General features: G+C 38.7%; 1 protein-coding gene across 9 annotated transcripts in view; it reads right to left on the bottom strand.

The window, feature by feature from the left end:
- The window catches only part of MPP7 (membrane palmitoylated protein 7), a 143,603-nt gene that overhangs the window by 85,966 nt on the left and 31,860 nt on the right, over window positions 1-25,777 (bottom strand). For all 9 annotated transcript variants that reach the window (XM_015282069.4, XM_015282072.4, XM_015282070.4 and 6 more), the window contains 2 exons: window positions 15,179-15,345; window positions 2,460-2,578 (listed from right to left, as the gene is read on the bottom strand). In XM_015282069.4, coding sequence (XP_015137555.1) covers window positions 2,460-2,578; window positions 15,179-15,215 — 156 coding nt within the window. In that variant the 5' untranslated portion in view covers window positions 15,216-15,345. The remainder of the gene's footprint in view (window positions 1-2,459; window positions 2,579-15,178; window positions 15,346-25,777) is intronic.

The raw sequence follows: 25,777 nt of genomic DNA, 5'->3' as shown, positions 1-25,777 counted from the left end.
CAGTAAGGCATGATGCTCTGCTTTGAAATTTGTATTAAGCAGTGTGTCTATTTTAAATTGAGAAATACTAGTGCATAATTGGTAGCAAACCAGTGCTAATCTTCCAATTTATGAAGTTTAAAACCCACACATACCATGATCACAGCATCTTTGGCTCTAAGCTAGTGCTTCTTTTTTATTACAAAATATCTGTCATCATTCTCTTCCTGACAAATTGAAAACATTTGTCTTTGCAAGAACAGTTCACTTTAAGAAGTTACTGCTAGGAAAAACAGTCTTTCAAATAAGATACCAGAACCCAGAAAGGTTTGGCACTTCTGAAGCCCTGTAACAGGGAAAAACTATGGCAGATGAGGTCTTCTCTTTTGCTCTTACAGTTCCATTCCAGACAAGCTACTCACTGCCTTTTCTGAAACTTGATAGCACACTGAATAATCCTTCTAAAATGAGATAAAGGTCAAATACATACTACATTTCAGATACGGTCTTGGGACACAGATATGAACTAGACAGCCTTTTGAAAGTTCATCAGGCACTATTTTTTATAACATGGCCATCAGAAAGTGAGGTCCTACATCCTGTCATGTGCACTGAGTCATTCTAGATGCTGATAAAAGCCTCAGTTCTTCTACTTAAAAAACCTGTTTTTTGAATAAAATAAGAGTGGCGTATTAAAGAATAGGTACAACTAGTAAAGACGCAACTTCAAGAAATAAATCTATTTTAAGATTGCATGAGACAGAATAGGACCTCAACATAACTGCTCACAAGTTAGGAATTACACATATACTTAATTCTTGATCCTAAAATCTACAAGATAAATAATAAAGTTGTTTGGAATACTTCAGTGACTTCATGTAACTGCAAAGAGATGTTCATTAACTGAAGCCCAAAATCTCCCAACTGCCTGAAGAACCCTTTCTCATTGTCAATGTTGTGGGTTTTTTTTTTCTAATAAGAACAATCCACCCTGCAATAACAAACAATTAGGGCTCACCACTACTATGAGAGCACAGCTCTTCCAAACTGACAGTATACTCAAGATGAGTGTCATGGTTACAGTTGTGCTATGATTGTTTTCTTTTGCAGGGAGAGACAAAAGGGAGCATGAGAATAAGTTCAAAAGGTTAAGATTTTGATTCAATACAAAATTAAGAGCAAATGTTGAAATTTTAATGTTTCACAGATCCACACTCATGTTCTAGACAGCCTTCTTTCATTTCCAACCCAAAATGAAAACTCATTTAGCTCCTGACCTAACATTTAACTTAGATTCACGCCGCTGTCAACCTACATTAGGAACATAATCAGTGTTTCTTTCAGTGATCTTCTTAGCAAGCTGAACAGACAGCTGAATCAAAGCAGTAAGAAGCCCGGGAATCACCACGCTTCAGAAATTTTGATTAAATTCTCAAGACAAGTGAGTACTGAAAAACATCATTCCCCTGTTTGTTGCTTATGTTTACTTGTGTTTTATTTTTATATGTAATTTCACAGCTAATTTGAAAATCTTGGCCAAGTTCCAACATTGTCAAATCTTTTCTGGAGTAAGATTACTGAAAGAGAGGGGAAAGGTTACATCAAAATAACAGCTTCAGTGTTAAGTTCAATGACTGACAACTGCAACAAATTCTAGTCAACTACATTCAAGTCTGGATATATTCATGGTATGGGTTACCACCAGTTACTGACTCATTTGAGAACTAAGGATTTCCTTACAGCTTGAATTAGCTCTGTACTAGTGACCTGAGCCACAATTACTATTTTGAAGGAGTGGAACATTTCTAATCAGCTGACTGGTCCAGTTTTAATTCTCTAAGCAATCTTAGTATTATCGGGGTAACTCTCCATACTTCCATGGCATGCTTTGATCCCTCAATGCTAATCATTTTTGTAGCAGGACACTTTACTTAAGCATTCTTCCAAACTTATTTTAGGCCGTACTTTAGTCCAACATATTTATGTGCAAAACAATTTTAAATGGAGGCAAGCCAATAAGAGAAACAGCTTACTAGAATTTCAGTTGACTTTGTTAAAGGAAATTATTTTAAATTAATGTGGCTACTGAACTGTTGCCATACTTGACCTCAGAAAATATATTCCTTCTAATTTTTGCTGTGAACATTTATTTATTTAAGCTAAACTCCAGGTCTTGAATGTTGACCATAAAGAAGGCTCAGATTTCCTGCTACTATTCCTTACTCTCTTTTTCTAAACAAGGGCAAACAACATATGTTTGCTGCATTAGCATTATGCTGCCAAAACATCACTCTTAAATGAAATCATCTATGTATTTTTGGTAGAATCTTATTTAACAACTTCCACTCTGACAGAAACAGAGTTAAAACAAGGCTGTTTTGTTTTCACTGAGCAAGTTTTATCACTGGTTTACTAGGTGGCGCTCAAAACATTTTTCCATATGCTCTTCTCAAAGAGAATCTGACTTAAATGTGGTTTACCTTCACCAGTGAATGAAGGCTTTTTTCACCAAACATATCCCAGAGGAAGGTCAGGTCTTCCTGGCTGTCCACATGTGGCTGCAGCTGGGCTGGCAATGCAGCCAGCAGTTCATACAGACCTATAAAATGAAAATAAAACACAAAGTGTAATCTAGGGGTGATCTCATTAATTTCACTTAACAGTTCTGTGTAATTGGCTGCCTGGAGCATGTCATTTTAACTGAATAGGGAGTCTGGAGTATCCAGCATAACATAAGCTTGTAGAACTAAAAAGAACATTTTTAAAAAATTACTGAAAAGAAAGTATTAGCAGTGTACTTTTTACCTTGTCACAGTTGTCGAGCTTCTATATCCATATGTATTTACACAAGGTTACAGAGAAATTCGTAAAGGTTTTGGGGGAAAAAAAAAGGACAAAACGAGAAAAAAACATACATTCCTTTGCTTAATCGTTATTCCATTTCCCTTGATGTTAGCCAAAGAGTGAAATGAGTCATGAATAGGAAAAACTTCCTTAAAAGAACAGAAACTGGATAGGGTGGTCCATTAAAAAAGGGTTCGTGGTTTCTCTAAATATTTCTTGCTAATATATTGCTTAATATTTTTTTTTATCCCGTGTTCAGTAGGAACCCATAGCAAGACAAAAGGAAGTTATGTGTTACACTATTAAACCTTAAAAAACAAAACCAACACAGCTTTCCCAGAAACACCCACACGCAGTACTATTTCAGTAATATTTTTAATTCATGGGTATTCAAGATTATCCATGGGGTTAAGGCAATTGCTGCGCCCAGTTATTTGTGGCACACCTCAGCAGCAGGCTCCGAGGGGCAGACAGTAGCGCAGTGTTCCACGGTAGCACGCAGCATAAAATATCCATCATGCACACAGGCTATCAAGCCGCTGCCCAAGAAATGTAGCAACAGTGTTTGCAGCAGTCCTCTTTAGGGAGGTAACCTGGCATGAGCTGATATCAATTCATAGCACATGTTTAATTTTCCAGTGGGATTACTTGGGGTAAAAAGGACAAAATGCCTTTTTTCTCCTGTCTGCTGTCTACAAAAACACCAATATTCTCCCGGGATCCAAGATACATGGTCCTGCTATTATTTTTAGTCTGAGTAAGTGCTGCTGTTCGTCACAAGGACAGATTTACAAGATATTCTGCTAGTAAAGAACATTATTCTAAGTTATAGGTTGCCTATCGTTATTATGCCTCTTATCTCCCGAAAGCTTAGGACTTCAAATATTTATTAGTAAACATAATTTCACAACCTTTCCAGGTACCACGCTCCCCCTTTCCAAATTACATACAGTACCTTCGGGATCTGATTATTTAACATTTTCATGTTTTTACTGCCTTTCAGTAAAATATTCTGGAAAAAAAAAAAAGTTCCTTCCAGATACATTCTTTTTGTGGTCCAGGAGTTTTTGGTGGTTGACATTCATTTCTTAGAATCTTGCTTTTCTTTAAATCTGTTCTTGTTTATTCTTCAGAAATACTGTAAGAAGAGGATATAACTCAAACCACTACAATTTTGCACGGACAGAAAAAGAAAACTAAGTCTTGCCAAGCAAGACTCCATCGATGACTGAACACTGAAGGAACAGAAGTTGAATGGGACTTTTGGCTTTTACTTTCTGGATTATTAAAATTTCAGCACTGGGTAAAAAAATAAAATAAAATAAAAATCACTTTTTAGAAGTGGATGTCACAGTAGTTAACAGCTGCAAAATGACATGAATATTACTTCAGCTGCAGAAATAAGTAGGAAGAAGAAACACTAAAGTTGCAAAAATTCATCCAATTACATTTACTTCATTTTTAAGAAATATATTTAGAAAATTAAAATTTCTTTACACTCAGCCTTATATGTCTGTGCAGGACTACTTTTTTAACTGCAAATACACTTACCTCAGAATAACCTGGAGGTTGTTAAAAAATGGAATAGAAAGCTCAATGCAAGTTTATACTGTGACATAACTGTTTAAGAACAATTCACATATGCCTTTGGAGGAAAGAAAATATGAACTTTAGCCACTCCCTTCACGTAAGAGATGTACAACAGAACAAGCTTTTTCTTTCTTGTTACACCAAATCTGCTTAATTTTCACGTATAATCTACCATGAAACTATTCTATGTTTGTAAATGTAGCTTCTCAAACCTCAGATAATTAAATCCCAGGTGAAAATAAGTTTCTTGATGGGCTCTTACAGTAGTGATACAAGGTAAGACTGAAGGTGCCTGTAGTGAGACTGGGTTTTATGCAGAGCTACCTACAATCCAGGACAGATTAGCCCTGTGGGTGCTTCCATTCCTTGGGGTTTCCACATTCAGATGAATAGTTGCCTTGGGCTAAATTTGCTCATATAGCCCTGAACTGCCACTTCCAGGGAAATGAATGTTTTTATGTCTCAGTAAGCTTCAACAGAAAGGTACCCAATTTATGCAACTTTCTGGGGAAAAGGAGGAAATTAGGCAGGTGCCAACTTATTTTATCCAATTCTACGGTCATGTTTCAAATGCTGCCCTGCTTTAGCTCTGCAGCACAGTGTTTATAGCTTTGATCCAGAAGGGGAACAAATCAAGATCCAGAACTTCTCTGCAGCAGGAGAACCCCGGCCACCCAGCACACAGGGAACACTACACTCCTGCTCTACAGACTCCCCTTGAAACTAAGCATTATGTAAACAGAAAGAAAAGAAGAGAAAAATTTACCACTGGAGACTGTGCTTCAGCCCCACATCAAACCAACCTCCTGCAAAGCTAGCGAGCTGCACCGCAGGTGGTTCTGTAGGCCAGAGCCAAAGGCGACTGCAAGCAATGCAAGTTGTTCACTGCTTTTACCACTGCCAGTCTGCTGAAATCACATTTATTTTATAAAAATTCTTTCGGTGCCAATTGGAAACATTGAAGTGTTGCTAAACTGAGTTTTGAAAATGCTCACAGGGATAAGCCTGATGCTGAGATGGACTGTGATGAAAACTAAAACTGTACTCAAAGCCATAGGATGAGATGTAGCTGCAGAGCAGAGAGCTGAACACTGCCAGGCCCGGGCCGTGCTATCATCAGGCTCGGTGCGATGCTATCAGGCTCAGCACGATACCTTCTCCTCACACCTCTGAGTCAAATGGCACGCACAGATCTCCCATTAAAAAAGCTATTCTGCACACATTTTTGGAAGGATGCCTAAAATTTAAACTAACATACAAAAAAAGCTCTTTAAGAGGCTCTAGAAGTTGTTTAAAACAACAAAAATCATGAAAAGTTGAAAAAAAAATCCTGTTTTTTTCTTTTTCTTCTTTTTATGATTCCTTATGCTGGCAACACCGTAAAGAAAAAAATAGGCTTCTTTATACACTGTTGCGATTCTATTCAGGTTTAGTTTGGCTAAATTTAAATAGGTTTTATATTTAAAATGAATCAAAGGTCCACTGGGATTTTCTGGTATCAAAATACTTCAGGTGTCAAAATTCAGTAAAGTAAACATGGCTTACACGAGAAAAACTCATTTACTTCTATTTTTAAAAGCAGAACATTTATTCAAAGGTCTCAAATGAGCTGAGCATACATCACAAAAATGAACAAAGAGTTTACACGTGGAGATGTAAAACTACTACCCATTAGAAAAAGGGAAGGCAGTCCGGTCTGTCCTACAACTCAGGGAAAAGAATTGAAAATACAAATCACATCACAGCATAACCATCCCTGGGCTTTCCCAAATCACTGAAACAGAGAAGGAAAGATCTAAAGTTCTTTCTAGATTAAACATGGTCACATAACCCAGTGGCAGTAATAGGAGTCACTTCCAGAACAACCAGGGAACTCCTAGTTTTAGATAGTAGTGTGCTGATATTATACTCACGTTATATAATCTAGGTACAGTGTTTAAGGTGAACTAAGATGTGAACCGAATAGCATCCCTGTAGCACTGCAATACTAATAAAAGGAGACAAGCATTGCACACAGTAATATCATAAAACCCTCGGAAGAGAGGAAGGAAAAGTTTGCAGGTGCTCAGATGGCCTATTAAACCTAACTACCTGAACCAAGAATAAAGCCATTTAATAAATTAGTACCAGATATACGACCCCTTTACATGAAATTTATTTCTTCCATGAAAAGAAACACAGGCATTTAAAAGCCAACAATTAGATAACCATTTTACAGAAATAATCTATATGCACTATGCATGTAGTTAACCTAATAGATACAGGCAGCCTAAAACAAAAATGTACAAGAGTTTGTCACGGATAGCGAAACTACTGTGAAGTTTTTGGACTTGTTGCATACACAGAGTAAAACAAAATGGTTGCAAAATAGGGTTTGTAGAATTCTGCCAGCTTGGAATAAGGAAATAACTTCAAGGGAAAAATCCAATGCTTGAAACCTCAGCATTGCCCCCGCTTCAAAAAGCAGATTTCACACATTGTTCTATTAATACACTTAGACAGTTCCCGCCTTCAGAGCCTCTCCATTTTTTCCTAACCTTCATTAATACACATTAATTTTACTAGATCTGAGTAACAGTGTACGTAATATTGAGAATTCTGATTTAAAAATGCTTCACTTAACTTTGCACATGCGATAAGATTTAACACTAAGAAGCAACGGGAAGCTTTGAAATCCGAAACAACAGGACCAGTCATCTGTCAAATTCCAGAAAACTGCTTCTTTCAGAGCGTTCTTTTCTGTCGGAGTCTGCTTGTTCCTTGGAGGAGAATAAATGGTGAACCATTTGATGAAAGTGTTCCCGTACTGAAGCACTCACACTGCGGAATCCAGATGCTCGACATTCTTGACATCAGAATGGAAAAATTTACTGTTAGTCTAGAGAAATTTAATATCACCATTCTTGTCATATCCTTCATAGCTTCATTATTAGGACAAGTCTGTGGAAGCTATAAACTAGTGCTAAATGATAAAAAATATGGTCTCTGCATTCCATCACTCTTGCGTATTACAGGAAAACACCAACTTTGTTTTGGTTGGTGTAAGGAAAAAGCTGGAGACAAATGGATGCACATTTGCTTTCATATGCTAATTAATTTCCTGATTTAGCATTCTGAACAATGATGCCAGACTTCCAATCAAAAATTTTTACTGTAACTGAGGGGTAATAAACACTAAAGAACATATATCTAAGCCCAGAACAACACTGTAAAATTTTACTGTATTAATAAAACGGGACACACCAACCTTTAAATTTTCCACTTTGTCAAAGGTAAAATAATCAGCACCATTTGCTGCCATTTATAACAAGCTGACATTTTTTCACATTTGAACCGTACTTTACAGTTCTATAAAGGATCAGACAACACTCTCCTTACACAAAGCAAACAGCCCTGCAACAGAAACCCTCGTTCTGACATCACTGCCGCTGCATAATAAAATCAAAGTCACCAACGCTGAATATTGAAGGTTGCTTCATTCTTAACTTAGAGATCAGTGTCCGTGCACAAGGTCGGATAAAAGCAAATTCTGTACACACACACATTAGGACACACAAACTCCGCTGTCCTATCAGGCTGCAAAAGCACTGCTGTGTGCTCAATCTTGTGTGCAACAAAACCTTCTTTTTCACACTTGATAATTCCATCGAGGATACAGGCTTAGTGATACTGCAAAACACACAGGGCTTCAACAACTGCTTCGTACAGAACCAGCGCCGAACATGATTCTGCCACGTACTTCAAAAAGAAGTTTATTGCTTAAAAAGAAAAAGATCTAATCTAATTCTCAAAAGGTAGAGAAGACTGAGTAGCCAGAGAGCCACAACGTACAGGTCATCAGTGTCTGTAGAAAAATGTCTATCTTGCTCTATTTACTAATTCATAAAGAAGCAAAATGCTGAAACCCTTACAGGTGGGATTAATTAAAATATCAGTGTTCTATTTTTTTCCTAATGAAAACAAGAACTTTGTCATGCACACCCTCAAAGAACAAGATTACATATCCAGCGAGGGCAGTATAGTATTTTAATTTTAAAATTGTACCCAATTTTTATTCCCCCAAACTGCAGTAATTTGTTAACCCACCTTAAAACAACATTATGACAGACAATGTTGAAAGCAAGCGAGCATTTAAGCCCACCACTTCTAAAAATATTATTCCCTTCAAAATGGAAAAGTCTTTAGTTTTGGAACTTGGCTACAGGAGCTAAAGAATCCGCAGTTGTTTGAAACAGTTATTGGTCTTTTAGGATTTGTCTCAACATGTGTATTTCAGATTTAGCATACCACATACCGGCGCATTCTGATTCGAGTTAAACAGTTGATCCCTTCTTGCATTCATACAGAGCAATACCACGTTCTTGCTCCTATAGCTCTTGAGATCTGTTTCAAAACTGAAACTCAAAACATAATTGCGAGGCACTGTATCAACAGGGATACTTTGAAAAATCATAAAATTACTTCATGAGCTTACAGAAGGACTACTTTCTGCAAGAATAACACAAACGTATAACTGATTTAAAGTGACCTATCAAGCACAAATTAATAAGATGTTTGTGGAAAGCTCGTACAAAGATCTGACGTGTATGTTTTCAGATACTCTTGGCCGCTCCAAAGAAGCCTGCATACTGTGACACCTCGAATAACCTTGACTAACTGACTGGTCCTTTGTACAGACGTCAGCCTGGGGAGTCTTAAGTATTTATATCTAGATCTTCATCAACACTAGAGGAGGCAACAGCAAGTATCTGGCAGGCGCTGAGGAAAGAACTCATTCCAGTGCTAGGATGTCAGAAAAGAATCATCAGGCACGCTCGGCATGTTTAACTCTTTCTTCACAGTTTGCAAGGCACACTAAATGTGGCATTTCACATCTGCAGAAGGAGGCTACGATATCTCATTAAGAGACTGAAGAAAGACTTCCAGCAATAGAAGTTGAGACTATTTAACTGGTTTTAGTTGTACCTAAAAATACTGGAAGCACCATCTGATTACTGTATAGCTCAGCCTTTTGCACTGTGTCTTAAGAGTGGAAGAAAGCGTCCTGTAATCTCCACGACAGAGATGGCAGCAGCAATGCCCCAAAACAGGCTTTAAAGTAGCTGTATCCTTTCAGCGCTGTATCTCACTGTATGACTGAGTTCAGTGCTTAGCATTCAAAACAAGTTATATCATCCCATCAGTCATATACACATGCACATGCCCACAATTTTGATAGAAAAATCTACAGAATGATATAGAAATACCAAAAGCTTTAAAGAGCCAAGAACAACATCTCTGTGGTGGCAAAGAAAAGTTTGTAAAAGACAACTAAGAGTGGTTACATTTTGTATTTTACCCTTTACCTTCCTAACCTGCATTGAGGTGTGGGTTTCATGTTTAGCAAATATGTTACTTTAAGAGCAAAATCATATCTGAACTCGTGTTCCACAACAGGCAACTTACAACTGTTAGCAGGGAAGCTTCTCTCTACCTGAAAGCAGTACTAAATTTCCTTCAGATTAACAGCTTTAGTTTTATTAAAACAAGCAATACTTGACCTGATGTTGGGCTGAGAAGCCACAGAACCTTTCATCTGACAGTAAAAACACACGATACGCTCTGCTGGCCGAGCAGGATCCCGGCACAGTTACACTTGTGTGTTACAACATCACCGTCTGCTCCTGTCAAAGGATGTCTGACAGAAGCAGGAATTGTCAACCATTTGTATAACCACAGCTTCCAGTCCAACCAAAGTAGCTACACATTTAAGCCTTTGGTTAGAAACAATATAGGCTGCCATACTTTCACATTTGCCATAGAACTTCATATTGAGCACCCAGAAAAAAAAGAAGTGTACGTTGATGCCGACAGACCATTTGAATTTGAAGTTAAATTTGCATCCAACAACTGTAGCAGTTTTAAAGAGTTTCCCACCAGTAAATATAACTGCACACATTTTCTGATTCCGTGCTGCTGAATCAGCCTAGCATAAAGCATTAATCCAAACCAGAAGAGTTTAGAGAAATTTCATTCTGCTTTGAACAAGTTTTCCAACACTCCCCATAAATACATTGAAATCAAAATAAATACCCTTTCTCCAACACCAGAAATTTATATTTTTAAAAATCTGAGAGCAATTAAAGCTAACCATACGCCCCAGAGTTTCCCACATCTTTCACATTAGCGTTAGCCTACAAGCCAGTTAATGCCTCTGGCAGCTGGAGATGGGGAGTTCTCAAGAAAACATGATAAAATATAGGCTCTATTTATTAAATCAGTGTAAGTCCTGCCTCAGCTACAGTATCAGCTTTCATACAGATCCAGCCATATCTGTGCATTTCGATGAGGTGAGAATTTCAGTAGCCTTGCAATCCGAGTGCAGATGCAGCTCCGAGCGGCACACGGAGCCTCTGCTCCCACTGCTCACAGTGCAGCACGTCAGCACCGAGGCAGCCCGGGCCAGGGCTCAATCGCCCCGCAAGCCTTCGCCTGGCAGCCAATGGAACCGCTACTCCCAGAAATCTTTCCCCCATCATTCTCTTAAATTCTCTTTCTCTTCATCACATAACAACGAACCCAGACCTTTGGCTACTGTTTTATGACATTTTTTAAGTGGTCTGTAAAAATAGAAGTCCCTGATTTCGAGCTCCCTTCTCCTTCTGCAAACAACTGGCTGAAAAGCCTGAAATCTTCTGCCACTTCAGCTTCGTTTGCCCTCAGCCCCCACAAATGTTTCTCATGCCCCTTCTTGGCTCCGCCAACTACTCCACTGTCTCTTCATGTCGTCACTGTTTCTTTCCACTCTCTGCCTTTTAATCCTTTTCATTATCAAGCATTCTTAGGAAAAACTATGTTGAAACTTGCAAGCTTGGTAAAGTGCATTAGTTGTAAATAAAGGGAACACATCCATTCCTAAACGGCCAAAGTGAGGATAGCATCTTTCAATGTTCAGGTGATTAGAAAAACAACTTTGAACTTAGCACTGCTTGCAGCTCTCACTTCGCTGGCAGACAGCCCACATAGATGATGGAGCTGTCATATCACCATCATGTTTTAGCAAAATATTTGTACTGGCATTCACTACATGCACAGCAACGGAATGCAGCTCTAGACAGAAGTCCTGATAATTACTGAAGAGCCATAGGACACGCTACTTCAAAAATATCCTGCATTTCAAATAAGTTTCATAGCTTTATTTTGCATTACTACAAGACAGAAAACACAGAAACCAAGAGTATGTTAAAGCCAGGTGAATTTATGATTTGGTTTGCAACAAACGTGGCTTTTCTCCATTTAAAAAGCTAATGTGTATTCAGTTTTATATGCCTATAACATTGAAAAAAACCTCTATCTGGCACAGCGTTAGCTCCTTATATGTACTCAAGAAGGAGTTAATGTAAGCCTTGCACACTTTTACCATCTATAACTCAAAATATTCAAATTCAAGAACTGCTCCTGACTTTCATTATACTTATGCAATCACACACTTTTACTTGGGGACCAAACTTGGCCATTAAACGTGATTTTCCCACTGACAACACATGCATCAGTAATACGAAGACTGCTTTGCACAGCCCTGTGCTAGTTTCAAAGGACAAACAGAGAAAGCATTTTTAAATGTGTCAGCTGAGCAAGCTCACTACAGGGTTGTGAAGAAAGAAATCTGCAACAACTTTACAATGTTTTTCACACTAAAACACTTCACAAAGCATAGTGATGTCATCTTGGCTCCACAAAAGTCAGCAATGAAGATGACATCAACTACTGCGAAGCCAGAATAGCAACCTTGAATCTCCCTAAATTTGTAAGTGAATGCTAGAGCTCAGACTTGCTTCACCGGCAGAAGTGCAAGTCTTTCTTTTCAGCCTTTAAACTCTATGAGACAGCCTCACACACTGAGTTCAAGTAAATTTTCAGAAGGCAGAAAATGGCAAAGCTTCAGATGCAGCCACACGCAGGATCTCAGCCCTCCAGTCAAGACGCTTGCTTTAACACAACTTGGACCCAACACTGATGGGACAATAAGCCTTAAGGGAGAAGTAGGATTGCTCGTATGTTGTCAACAAGTTGAAAAAAATTATATTCTGTGTGTGTGTACGTACACCCACATGTGCACAAACGTAAGTCTGTAACTCATAAGAATGTTTTTCATTTAAACATTTTTATAACGCTTTTAGATGGAAGCAAGCTACACAAATCTGGTTTGCCTGTTGACAAAGTAAAAGCTAAGCAGAATTAATATAAATAGATCAACATTTAGTTGCAACAAATGTTGCCCTTCATGAACGCTATCCTGCTTTTGACAGTGGTCTGATGTCTAAGAATATTAAAACAAAACAAACTTCAAACAGTCCACAACTTGCAAACTTTCTGACATTTGCAGATGATGTGTTTCTCTTTACTAATTCTCAGTAGAACTCTTCCGCTCATTTTCAAATCCCAGTTTACTTTTACTTCCCCAGGTGAGAACAAATACAAAAATAAACCAGGTTGGACTTTCGTTTGAATGTGTTAATAAAATAGAGCCTTAGCAGATAGACTAAATGAAGCTGCTCCCCTACCCTAGAGGCACATTTGTTAGGCCCCCATCAATTAACCTGCTAACACTACTGCAGGAACACACACAGCCACCACCAGTTTATGCAGTCAGAATGGAAGGGCAAGAGGAAAGGTGGTCTGCCTGCCTTCCAATGGAGAACAACAAGGATAAGAACTGCTTCTCCCCCTTTCTTCTTTTTGTCTTTCATTTTATTTTATTAATCGAAAAGTAAGAGCAGAAAAACAGCTCGGAGATGGATCTTGCTGCAGATTAAAAAACACTTATTTTACAATCAGGATAGAGACCACAGTTTGATGCATTTAAAAAAATTACACTAACGTTTGTCATCACCCTTCAGGAGAAGCAGTAAAGGAAGTAGAAATATAGAAAAATAATTCTATTTCCCTTCCAAAAGCAAACATTTACTTAAAGAAACAATTTACACCTTGCAGCAGAAAACCAACTGGGTTTAATAAGCAATCTGTATAACTTAAGCAGCAAGACGCAAATGATGCATAGCATACTTTACTGTTATAGATTTCCTGGGACAACGAATGTAAAGTTTATTAATTAGGGTGTGTGATAAAAAGCAAGGTGTATTTGGAGAATCATATGCATCAAGCAGCATAATAAGACATTGCTATTAGAGACACACACAATTTTAAAATCAGGATTTGTTTTTCTCATTTGCTGAAGTAGTTTTCTTTTTTTTTCTTTCATGAGACTATGTCCATTACTAATATTTTTAGGCATATTAACATTCTTTAAATAAAAAACCTAGGAATATCATTAGCACCAAGTGCCAGTCATCACACATTTCCCCTACTATTCAACTCAAAATTGTCTTGGAACATCAGAAAGTATTTAGTCACATAATATTTAAAAACATAATAATAAGGCAGATTTTGGAAGCACATAAAAGATTGCATGATAAAGGAAGCAAAGATCCACAGTGGAAAATTAGCCTAGGACAGAGCTGACATCTTCCACAATTCAGTTAGAGTATACTCAACAGCTTCAACAGCCACAGAAGTGAAGCATGTATTTCCACAGGGGAAAGAGAAGAAAAGTGATGTAGGTAGAGGTAGAGTCTGGGGAGATGGTAGTCAGACCTCTCAAACACAGCAAGTGGGACAGAGTGTAGGAAAACCAATAAAACCTCCTTCCAGACCACAGAATCATAGAATGGTTTGGGTTGGAAGGGGCCTTTAAATGGTTAAGAAGGAAAAAAAAAAAAAAAAAGAAAGAAAGGAAGAAAAAGAAAAACCACGAACAAAAAGCCTCTTAAGATTCACCTTTTCAGCTAGCAGAAATCTTATGTGGACCTGAAGCATGAGGAAAAACAGTGCAGAGAACTATTCGGTCTACTTAAAATAATAATCAAATACAGTTCCTTACACTGTTTTTGGATTCCTGAGTTGAAATCTCCCTCTTCCTTTTCGAAATCCTATTAATTCTTGGGCATAAAACTATGTGATCTAGAATAACAAGCAGTGACTTCTCCACTGTAATCTCAGTGGGATAACCTATTTACAAAACATTTTTTAGAAAAAAATACTGACTTTCTTTGCCCCTCGAATGGTGACAAAAATAATTGGCAGAGAAACTGCAACCCTAACAGCAAAATGAGATGTAACCTTTGAATATAGCCTAATATTACTATAAAGGTTAAAACTATGGAAAATTACTTTTGCGCTCCCACTGCCTGCACTCAGTGATAGGAACTGGACTCCAATGTGGAAAGCAAGGGAAGGAAGAGAACTTGAGACAGTATTTTTCTTCTCCTAATTTGTTAAAGAAGTGTCAAAACTAAGTAGTCTGTGTTCAGAAATAACTCCACTGATAAGTAACTCGCAGAGGGGATAGTCTAGACTGCTGCAAATATTAAGGCATGTATGATATCATCATCTTTTTTCCTCCTCCTTTTTCAAGTTAACATTGTAGGAATCACTCCGGGGTGAATCCAACTTCTTCAGATCCATATACAGTACTGGGGGCTGGAGATAGGGAGAAGAGAATGGTGGGACTTATAAAAGTTATTATTAAAAACAAAAACAAAAACATACTGTGATGTCTCATCTGCCTACATTGACTTCAGGAAGAAAAGGTTATACTTGGAGTTCTAATTTAAGCATCTGTTAAGATCATAATTAATTACATTATTTGATGATTTCTTGAAAGAGAGATTGTAGACTTAACAAATAAGCTCTGGAGGAAACGTGCAGTCCTCCTTGGCTTGCATACCTGTGTCACTTCCAGATCCAGTTGATAACGCTGGCATGATTTAGTCTGCAGAATATCACACACGAATGTCAGACTCGCACTCTGCGGCCAGAAGGCAGAAGTTAATTTCGGTTTAACTGCTTGCAGCCAACTCGTCTACCAAGATTTATGCAACCTCCTCGTTTCTCCTAGAAAGATCAGAAACAGGATTTTACAATTAAGAACTTTGTTAAACTGCAAATTACTGCTGCTAATCAATTACAAGCTTTATCACAAAAGGAGCTTTTGATTTAATCTAAACCTCACAAAACCAACAAGATTTTTGCACCCATATATGACTGCTAAGACTATTTCCGCAGGTGAAACAAGTTTTGCTTTTTTCAGCCTACTCCATAATTGCATTCCACTGTAAAAGCATCTTCACACGTTCCACTCATTTAAGCTACACTCCAGTGGGTCAGGTATTTTGGAAAGAAAGCCCTTTTTAAAAATAGAAGCAGTGAATAATTTCAGTCACCCTAATTTTATTACTTCTCCCAGGGAAAAAAAAAAAAAAAAAGCATGTTAATTTATTGCATGTTTCTATACAACTTCCTTTCAATACCTTTCAGTTGATTTGCAAATACAAAATACACATCAGATCTTAATCTGGAAATATAAACTAAATTTTCAATGAAATTATAAAAGCCAGGACCAGAGCAAGCACTTATCCAGGGGAAACAGCAGCTTGATTTATGGAGCCATTCTCATGCTAATCATATAAGGATTCTTTCCTATAATTCATAACCATGAAACCACATTTTTAAAACAAACAAACAAAAAAGATACTCATTTAATTATTGCACAAGCCCGGAGATACTAAACTTGGGTCTTTAAACAGTTCTTGAGGAAAACTCAGAGCAAACAAGGAAAGTACGAAACAATTTCAAATATAAGTGCACATATTTAAATTCAGGTATGTTAAAATATGAAACTGGAAGAGAAACTATGGAATTCTTTTCACAAGTTAAGTCTGGAAATGTTTACCTAGAGCAGAGCAGAGGCCGATGTGTTTGCAGGGAGAACGAAGGGAGAGGGAGAAGCAGAAGCTTACAGAAAATAAGGTATTTTCTCCAGATTTCAGAAAACAAAAAGCGTCCTTGAAGAAAGAAGCCAGCACAGCTCTGCTCCAGCAGAAGAACATAAACAAACAGGAGAGCATTTTGTTGCTGCTGTTGCTGTTTTTCTTATAGTTTTTATTTAATTTCTAAACATATTCATATTAATCAGAACGGCTTTTGAAGTCACATTGGTTTAGAAAGTGCATATTTTGGACACATTCGTAGTTGGCAACAGCCTCATGGAGGAGTAACATACAGGTGCTGTAAACACTGTATACTGTGCAACACTTTCTTCAAAAGAAAAAAAAAAGAAAAGAAAAAAAGAAATGCACACATTGCTGAAAGCACTGCAGCACAGCAAGGGCCATCCACTCTGCTTTATTCATATGAAGTTTTAAATCAATTGTTAAGATACAAGTTAGTTGTTAACTTGTCCGCAGGTGTAAGCCTATCGTTTAAACAATCAGAAGGGGTTTTAAGGTTGTTTTTTTTATTCCCCCGAAGCGTTCGTCTGAAGAATGGTTTTGCACTTCAGTTTTCAAACCCGAGCCAATCTGTTTGCCTGTCTGTTTTAAGAAGGAGGGCAAAGTAGAGTTACAGCCTTAGATAACAACTTCTACAACCAACAGGATTACCTACTGTCTGTTATAGGGGTGACTGTGGTGGTGTTTTGTATTTGCTTTCGTTACAAAAGGTTGGGGCAATGAAAGAAAACTTTAACTAAAAAAGCTGAATTTTCCAAAAAAAAACCTTCCTGTCCATCAGATCAGTACAAAGTCTATCAGCTTGAATGAAAGATAAGGAAGTGCTTCAGAGCAGTAGACCAACTTACAATGACAAAGTTGTAAGAAACACATCTATGTGCACAGCTAGCCTGGGTGCAGCTCAAAAGGAAAAAAAAAAAAAAGAGGCATCACAGCCAAGGACACACTGTACAAATTAAGAAAGAACATACTCGGTTTGCACTAATTCTGCTTGTTTTCTTTTGACCACATACAAGAACTGTAAAGGAGAACGGCTGCTCCGAGCGCACATACAGCTCCTGGAGCAGCACACAGCTACAGCCACACGGACGGATGGGAGCGCTTTCAGTTTTCATGTGTGCAAGAAACTTGTTCAAACAAAGGGATCTCCTATTAATGGGACGTCTTTCATTTATATGCAGTTTGAGGTACTTCTGTATACTAAAAAAAAAAAAAGAAGAAGCCAATAAAAACAACAGGAACAACACGCAAACATGCAGAGAATTCTCCTTAACGCCGATTATTAATTAGAACTGCGGGTTCCTCAAAGAATATTCACTGCGCAGCGTGGAAAGCGGAGCAGCTCGACGTACATGTCGTGTATTCCGAACTCCATCTACTCCTGATTTTTCTTTATTTCATGGTAAATCACTCACTATTAAAAGAATTCAAGTTTCTTATTATTTAAGAAACTTATATATCGCATAAAGTTATTCCCTCCAGATCCTAAATATATATTAATGAAAAATAAATGACCTGATGAAATCCTTACCAGTAAAATGCTTAATATTTTGCTGGAATGGAAGGGGGATTTTTTTTTCTAACTTGCAAATTAAGGCACATTTTTGCAGCGATGATGTTATTTGCTTTGGCTCACTTTGTTCCAAATGCTTTGGAAGTTTCTGTCGGAGCGCGGCCATCAGCACTGCTGGCTGCTGTATGGAATCGATTTGCTGCAACACAGCAATACCAGCTGTTACAGTATGTCCTGAGAGGGATTACCGAATATTCTTAAATTGAAGTTCAATCCATCTTTCCATAAAAATTAGAACCAAAAGCCAGGAACGTAACAGCAGTATCAAGTGCACCTGAGGCATTTACAATACCCAACAGGACCGTTACGACCAGCCTCTAAAAAGGGCTTATTTTTGAAATTTCATTATTCCAGTCGTACCTTGCTTCTATATATCACACTGTATCGGATTCTTCTGGCAGCCACCGCGTGGAAACAGTGAGCCAGGAGCGGCGGCTCCCGCCCGGCCGTCCCGCGGCGCTGCTGCCACCTCGCGGCCTCACGGCGCCGAGGCTCCCGCCGCAGCTCGGCCCGGGGAGCCGAGAGCCGAGGAGGCGGCCTCTGAAGGGAGCGGCGGGAAGGTCGGAAAGCGATCCATTGCGCGCCTATTCGGACTCCTATAGGAAAGGCGTTCCGAGCTGCAGTTCAACTGAAGGCACCTCTATAAAAATACGTTCCCCTCGCCTTCAGATAGCTCTCGCACACTAACCAAGCCAGACGCGCTTTGCCCGCCGAGCTCCTTACGGCAACGTAAGGGATGGCGGTGTTAAACGCCCTCGTTGTAAACAGCTCCTGGGAACACCCTCACAACACACAGCCCTACAGTTACAGCTCTCCAAGGGAGCGGTTTTCCTGCGTCTCACACAAAGAAGAGGCCCCTCACTAAAACACAAAGGGAAGGCGATAAATCCTGCTCGCCACCACCTGTGTTACATACAGGAAGGAAGATGAGACCAAAGGGAGATGTGTACAAGCACTAAGGTGAGCAGACCTACGTACTGTCTCTGCTTGAGCTCGTCTGTTGCCTTTGAAGGGAAGTGACTCCATTAGCCACAGACACACTTAATTTTAGTCAAGTTATTTAGGTAGGGAAAGCCATTCAAATCCGGCTTTATAGCTAGCATCAGGCCTTTGCAGACAACGCTCATCAAGACTTGGTTTTACGTTCAGCTCCCCATCCAAACCTTAATAAACTGCGTAATATTTCTGTCTGAAAGTCTGCCTTACAAGTTACTTAATATTTTGGCACTATAGTGAGTATAAATAGCTTTCCTTCACCTTCTAGAGGCAGGTTGATTATTTGAATTGACTTAAGACAGTTAAGATGTAAAAAGCATGAACCCAATAATGTTCTGAATTGAGGAAAAAACATAAAAAACAGGTTGTTTGATATAAGAAACCCACTCAGCCTGTTCTTCTAAAGGATGCTACAGTTATGAAGACTATAACCCTCATTTCCAGAACTAAACCAGCGTGCCTGCAAATGGTATTTGAACCACCAGATAGAGATTTCATGCAGAGACAGGAAATTTGACAGCCATTTGGTCTTGCACTCATTGTGGGGCCTCCAGTAATTGAATAACTAGGGACATGTATACAAATCTCCTAAACCTAGTCAGCACAGGAAATTGCCAAAGGAGGTTTTCTAGACTGGGGGAAAAGTAAATCTGCTTTGGTAGACAAAATATTAATTGAGAGTGGTGGTCTACTCTTCTGGAAGATGAAATGAGGTCTACTGAATCCTTAATCCTTACTGAGGAAGCTTCCACCCACTCCATCACAGGGTCTCTGACAGTCTTCTAGAATCAGCTGTGGCTCTCAGCTGCCCTCCAAAGTTGGTCAGCTGTCTCTATAGGTAATATAGCATAAGCACACCGTCAGCAGGAGCCCACCAAAAAGTCAACCTGAAGCGCTGCATACAGCACGAGTGCCTGTGACTTCAAATGTGTCCCAAGCTGAAAAGGACAACAGCTGCCTTGACTTACGTCCTACCAATGCCGTCACATCCCTCTTCATCCACCAGATGAATGTGGGGATTCTGCATAATGTTTTAGGATACTACATTAGCATTTTCTATTTTGCTTAGCTTATGCAAACATTTAGCCTACACTATGAGGGGATTTTAGATACAATACCACTTTGAGAATAAAAACAGAACTTTCAGCTTCAAATTTAACTATGAAGCCCAAAACCTCAGAAAAGAGACACCCCTGGATTCTACTCATGGGAAAACTTTTACAAATGGAGACATTCTGCAAACACAGCTACCTGTTAAAGTACCAAAAGGTAAAAGCCAACCTTCGTAAGAAGGAACTGTTTTACTCAACACGTAATACAAGGCTAACTAAATGACTCTGATGAGCATTTATCTATAACTCCTCCTCATTTGATACAACATCCTTCCATACAAACTAAATACAGTTGGGAAGGATACTCGATTCAGCCCAGTGGTTCCTACTGCTTCCAGCACCTCTACACTTGACTGGAAGTCCCTGATTTCAGAGGAGAAAGTGCAGAAATCAGATTAACTGTATATTACAAGAGATGCTGGAAATTGTTTCCAGTGGTGCTTACTCAGCCAGCCTGCCATGAGGCTGTTCTGAAGAGGGCATTTCATTATAAAGCTTAATGCATATGGCTTTCAATCAGCCAAATATGTTATCTTTTGGGGAAGATTTGTTCACCATCCCTACAGTTGATTGTATGTATTGCTTGAATGTAAGTAATCCAAATTCACTTCTGTACTGAATTAAAAAAAAAAAAAAAAATGCTCACTTCAGAAAAAACCTCCTATACAGAAAGAAGCATTTATCACCTGTAGCGAGAGAAAAAATAACTCAGTTTTAAGAATGAATCTCAGTATCTTGATTAGAACTTCTCCACCAATTTCAGAGATCTTCAGACAAAGTAACATCTGAAGGCACTCCAAACTGCCTCACAAGTAATAGTTTATGCCAAGTATAATTTATTCAGCCTCCATGAGAAGTTTTCCATTGTTGCTGCTTTGTTACATACAAGATAAACTCATTAAAAGCAGCACCAGATAAAGTTGCAACAGTGGCAAAACCATTCACAATGTGCACCTCTGCTGCCTTCAGCACAAAAAAATAGAAGAAAAAAAACCCTCATGAACTCTGTTCAGACTCAGAATTTACACGTCAGTGTTGGAATTGAGCACATTCCTTTAAATACATACTCTAAAGCTATCAGTTTAATTTAAAACAGCATCAGAGTAGCTGATGTCAGATACTCTTAGACAGATTCCATTTTTTGCAAATAAAATGTACCGACTGACAGAATAATATTAGTTTAATAAGCTATTTTAATAAAGCTATTCACTAAAATGTGACCTAAGCTATGTCTGACATCAAAGGTGCTCTATGGGTTTGAGTTACTGGTTTGGGTACACTCTTAACACTTCTCCCCTAGCTGCAAACCATTCCTTTTCCTGGAAAAAAACAAACCCTGTCAGTGGGTACCACGGCCTCTCCATTAATTACCTGCACAAACAGTTTTGTTCTGGCACAGTTTCTTGACAGTCTTTTTGACAAACGTAAGCTGAAGTAAATTATAAAGACTCCAAAATACTGAAAAATTGAGCGCTCCTCAGCAGACAACGATGTGCTTTGTACCAAAGGGCCCTGCAACTCCTATTCTAGAAGTACATATGTGATATTAAAATATGGATTATTATTCTATATTTTTGGGTGGTCCTGTGTGGAGCCAGGAGTTGGACTCAATGGTCTTTGCGAGTCCCTTCCAACTTGGGATATTCTGTGATTACCATAATGCAGTTTGATTTCACATCTACAAAAGTTGATGGAAAATCTCCAATTAATAGAAACAAAAACAATATTAAGGCCATGCTTAATAAAACAATAAATATTTCACTGAGTTATTCACAGATGAGCAAACTATTTGTGTCAGCAATATATTGAACATCACAGTCGTGAGGCTCAAAGAATGTGCCACGTCCAAAAAATCATCCTCAGAAACAGGTGAACATACAAATCCTATTATTTCAAATTCAAAAACATCCCCAGCGGTGTTAGCATGTTATTTTTCCAAACTCAGAAATTTTTACACCTCTGGAGCCAAACTGAGGGGGAAGGAGGGGGCTGGGAGGGGTATTTTACAGCGCTTCTGTATGTTATCTTTGTTCCCATAGCAGACGGAGGGTTTGACTATCCTACCTTTTCTACATTACTTCATCTTCCAAACCGTTATTCTTTGTCCAGCACAACTTTCTACGATCCATTTCTGTCAAAATGTGATTTATTTTTTTTTAATTTTAGATGGAAGAGAAGATTGGGAGAGGGAGAACAGGAATGAAAAAGTAAACATTATGTATTTCTTTCCTCTGAGAGCAAAAGCAGAATGAACTCCACTTTCTCAACATAATTCTATCAAAAAAAAAAAAAAATCAATGTAATCTACTTCAGGCTTTTTTTAATGTTAAGTTTTAAGATTTAATGAGCAATCTGAAAAGTATATGCTTTTGGCTCAATTTTGGAAAATGTCTTGATTAATTAAGTGATAATTTATTAGTTGCATCTTGAGTATAAGTAACAAAAAACTTCCTTACACGCACAGGTGCACAGTAAAAGTGAAGTAGTGCACATGGACAGGCAGGCAGCTAGTGGGAGGAAGTATGCACATTTGACTTCCAGAAATTTGCAAGCATTGCAAGCCAAATTGCTGTGGGATGCTAAGTCTGTAAAAGAAAACAAAGTTGAAGCTGAATAGCAACGACATCTTCCAGGGCCTCTGCACTGTTAGTACTTCAAGCATGCCAGGCACTCCTTGCAGTCTTCTCTTTCCTATAAGCTCCCCGTGACCGTTCTTCAGCCCAGCATCCTTCAGTTGTCAGATTCCAGTAGCTCCAGAACACTTATCTGAAACTCTCCTCATTCTTTCCCTCCTTTGCAAGCCCTGAGGTTGCCATGTCATCAGCTCAGTGTGTGACTTCTTGCTCAGGACACACTTCCTAACAGTCCTGTTTTCATTTCCCCATCTCCTTCCTTCCAGAAGGGAAGGTTCCTCCTCTCAGCCCTTGCTGTCCCAACTCTACCTTGTTGTTCCTTGCTTCACACCTCTATCCGTCTTACTCTCCTCCTTGGGTGGCACTGCTATGTACTCACTTTTCTTGTTGTGAACCCATGGTCCTCTACTAACAAACCTTTACCCCTTTCTTCACCAACATCCCCACATCCTCTCATGATAGCAAAGACTGTAAGAGAAGTAAAAACAAAATTTCTACAGTCTCCATTTTCATGCATCCCAACACTGCCTCAGCTCTCTATTGTTCCGTTTTTTCACCTTCCAAACCTAGATTTACTTTGCAAATCTCTTCTTCAGGAGCCAGTCCTAGCTTTCCTACTCTCCAAACCTCAAATTTGTGATTATACTCAAGCAGATAGGGAGGTAGGAGATAGGGAGATTGTTCTGCCTGCAGCTCTGTACCCCCAGGCTCTACGTGACCTCAGAGCAGGACTTCCCAGTGCTCTGACTTGCATATTTATCAATGCACAGTAACATCTGAAACATCAAAATTATAGAACCAACCATATCATTTCCAAAGTTGCACACTGTCATACAGAGAGATACAGTTAGAGCTCACTTTTACTGCAACACTTCAAGCTTGAGCTACTCCATGAGTACAGACACTGCACACTTTAATTACATAGGAATTTAATTAGCAAAAACACGGATCTATTAGATTTAATGGCAATTGTCAGATCTGCCTTGCCAGCCTGTATGGCCTAAGTTATAGTCCCACTGCAATTAAAGTGCCAGCTGCTGACATCCAAGTCTTATTGTCAAGTTTAAGTGATTTAATTCAGATCTGAGTTAGTGATGGATGAAGAAGAGTCAGATTCAAGGCCAAAGGTAATGTATGGTGAGTTCACACTGTAGTGAAGACAAATTCTCAGATTTCACTTCATTAGGCCAAAAAAATCATTTGGCCAAATAAAATAAAATAAAATAAAAAATCATATTCAATCTTTATGAAGAAAATAATTTAAAATGATAAAAGATCAATAAACACAAACGTTACAGTACTTAACTTGGCAGCATTACCTACATGAAGAATTTTCTCTGTTTTTCTTGTTCAACTCACAGCTTAATACATTACTTTATGTATGTAAAAACCAGGAAAACACAGGATATGCAAAGAGTCCAAGTTAATGTTGCTGTTGGAAACTTAATGTTTGCATTTCCTGGATTTTGCAGTTTCAACTAGGTGAACAATACTGCATTGATTCTATTTTGGCATTTGCTACAAATACCAAAGTATTTTTTTCTTATTTTGTCTGAATCTGAATAAATCAGAGAGCTGAGCAGTTTGATAGATGTGCATATGATGTTTTTAGTTATTCATAGTGGTGTCTCCAACTTACGTACATTGCAGTTTATTCGGCAGTCACAAAGGTGGTGATATATAGATCGGAAAGCATATCAGCTTAGCATATCAGCTCCAGCAGGTGTAACTAAATCAAGTTGTAGAAGCATTTTTTTAAAAATGGATGCTTTTGAAATTAAAATATTGTGCATTCAGAAGTAACAAAGCAACGACAAACATTCTACAGGAAAAACATTAATTTGAGATGGTGTCATTGCAGACTCCCTGATAGCATTCAAAATTAAAACAGGAATGTGCAGTTACTGTACACTTCTTTATGAGAGGGTATAGAAGAGGCAGTTCAATCTTCCCTCTGGATTCAAAAGCTAAAATAAGCAGAAACTCTGAAAAACAGAGAGCTGGCAGGTAGCTGAGCTCAGATGAAGTACAGCTGCTTGAGAAACCACGTATGTTGTACAAAAATCACAGTTACTGCATTGGTTTCCTCCAGTACAGATGGATGCTGCTCCTTACATGAGTGCCCTGAGATGGGAAGATAAGGAAGCCAGCAGCGGCTGGCGTTGATCTGGAACTCTCAGCTTCCCCTTTGACAGGTGACACAAAGGCACAATGCTGACAGAGCGCAGTTGAATATATTTTTATAACCATTCTGCACTTTCCGAATTAGGTAAATGAACAAAATACTATGTTCTCAAGATCACTTTAAAAGGAACTAATCTAATAAGCTGCTGGCTATCTGACACCTGCTTCATTCTTGCTACTCACTGCACCCAAAGCCATCCTACAAAATTCCCACTGAAAACTGATGCTGAACTGCACGTTGCAGACCTTGTGCAGGAATACCTACTGCAAGGAGGTGATTATCACGGCAATCATTCCTGACCAGCAACTCACATCAGAGTATTAAAACATACCCCGAGTCACTGGGATGTCCCTGACCACAGAGACCCTACTGTAAAGTGAGCAATCATGCCCTCTTGTGCCCAGCCATGTGGCTGGCCTCTGTACGGCACACTGAGAGGCAAATATTCACAGCTGTGCTATAAAACTAACTTCAGTACTTCCCAGCCAAAAGGCTATGACAGAGATGCTGGCATTAATACAGACTTACAAGACGTTATACACGAAACCTTACAATGCTGCATGGCATAAAGTACAGATGAATTTGGCTGTAGCTGAATTTGTCTTAATAGATGTTGAAGTCTCAGCAAAATCGCAGAAGTAAATAGAAATAAAAACCCACAGAATATTTTACTGGGAACTCTGGAAACTCTCTCAGCAAGAGCAGAGGAGCTGCAGTTCCCTTAGGCTGCAGTAACGTTTGAGGCCTCCAAAATCCAGTAAGAGTGAATGGGAAAAGCTCAGGCAGTATTCAGAAATGTGTATTCTCGAGCAGTTCACTGAGGTGATAAGATAGATGGTGCTTTGCCACAGCTAATAAAGAACTATGACGCTTCTGAATCCAGTGTTTACGATGAAGATACAGGAGGAAAATAAAACACAATTAATCAACTTATGAACACCAGAAGTGGATGCACTGCAGCATCTCAGACAGCAGTGGTAATAGAGACTGACTGATACTTAGAATGGTACACGCAACAGTCTGAGGCAAGAAAGGCA

Source organism: Gallus gallus, chromosome 2 (assembly GCF_016699485.2).
Source record: "Gallus gallus isolate bGalGal1 chromosome 2, bGalGal1.mat.broiler.GRCg7b, whole genome shotgun sequence".
Classification (NCBI taxonomy): domain Eukaryota; kingdom Metazoa; phylum Chordata; class Aves; order Galliformes; family Phasianidae; genus Gallus; species Gallus gallus.
Note: the sequence above shows the minus strand (reverse complement) of the source record. Positions and strands in the feature narration are given on the sequence as shown.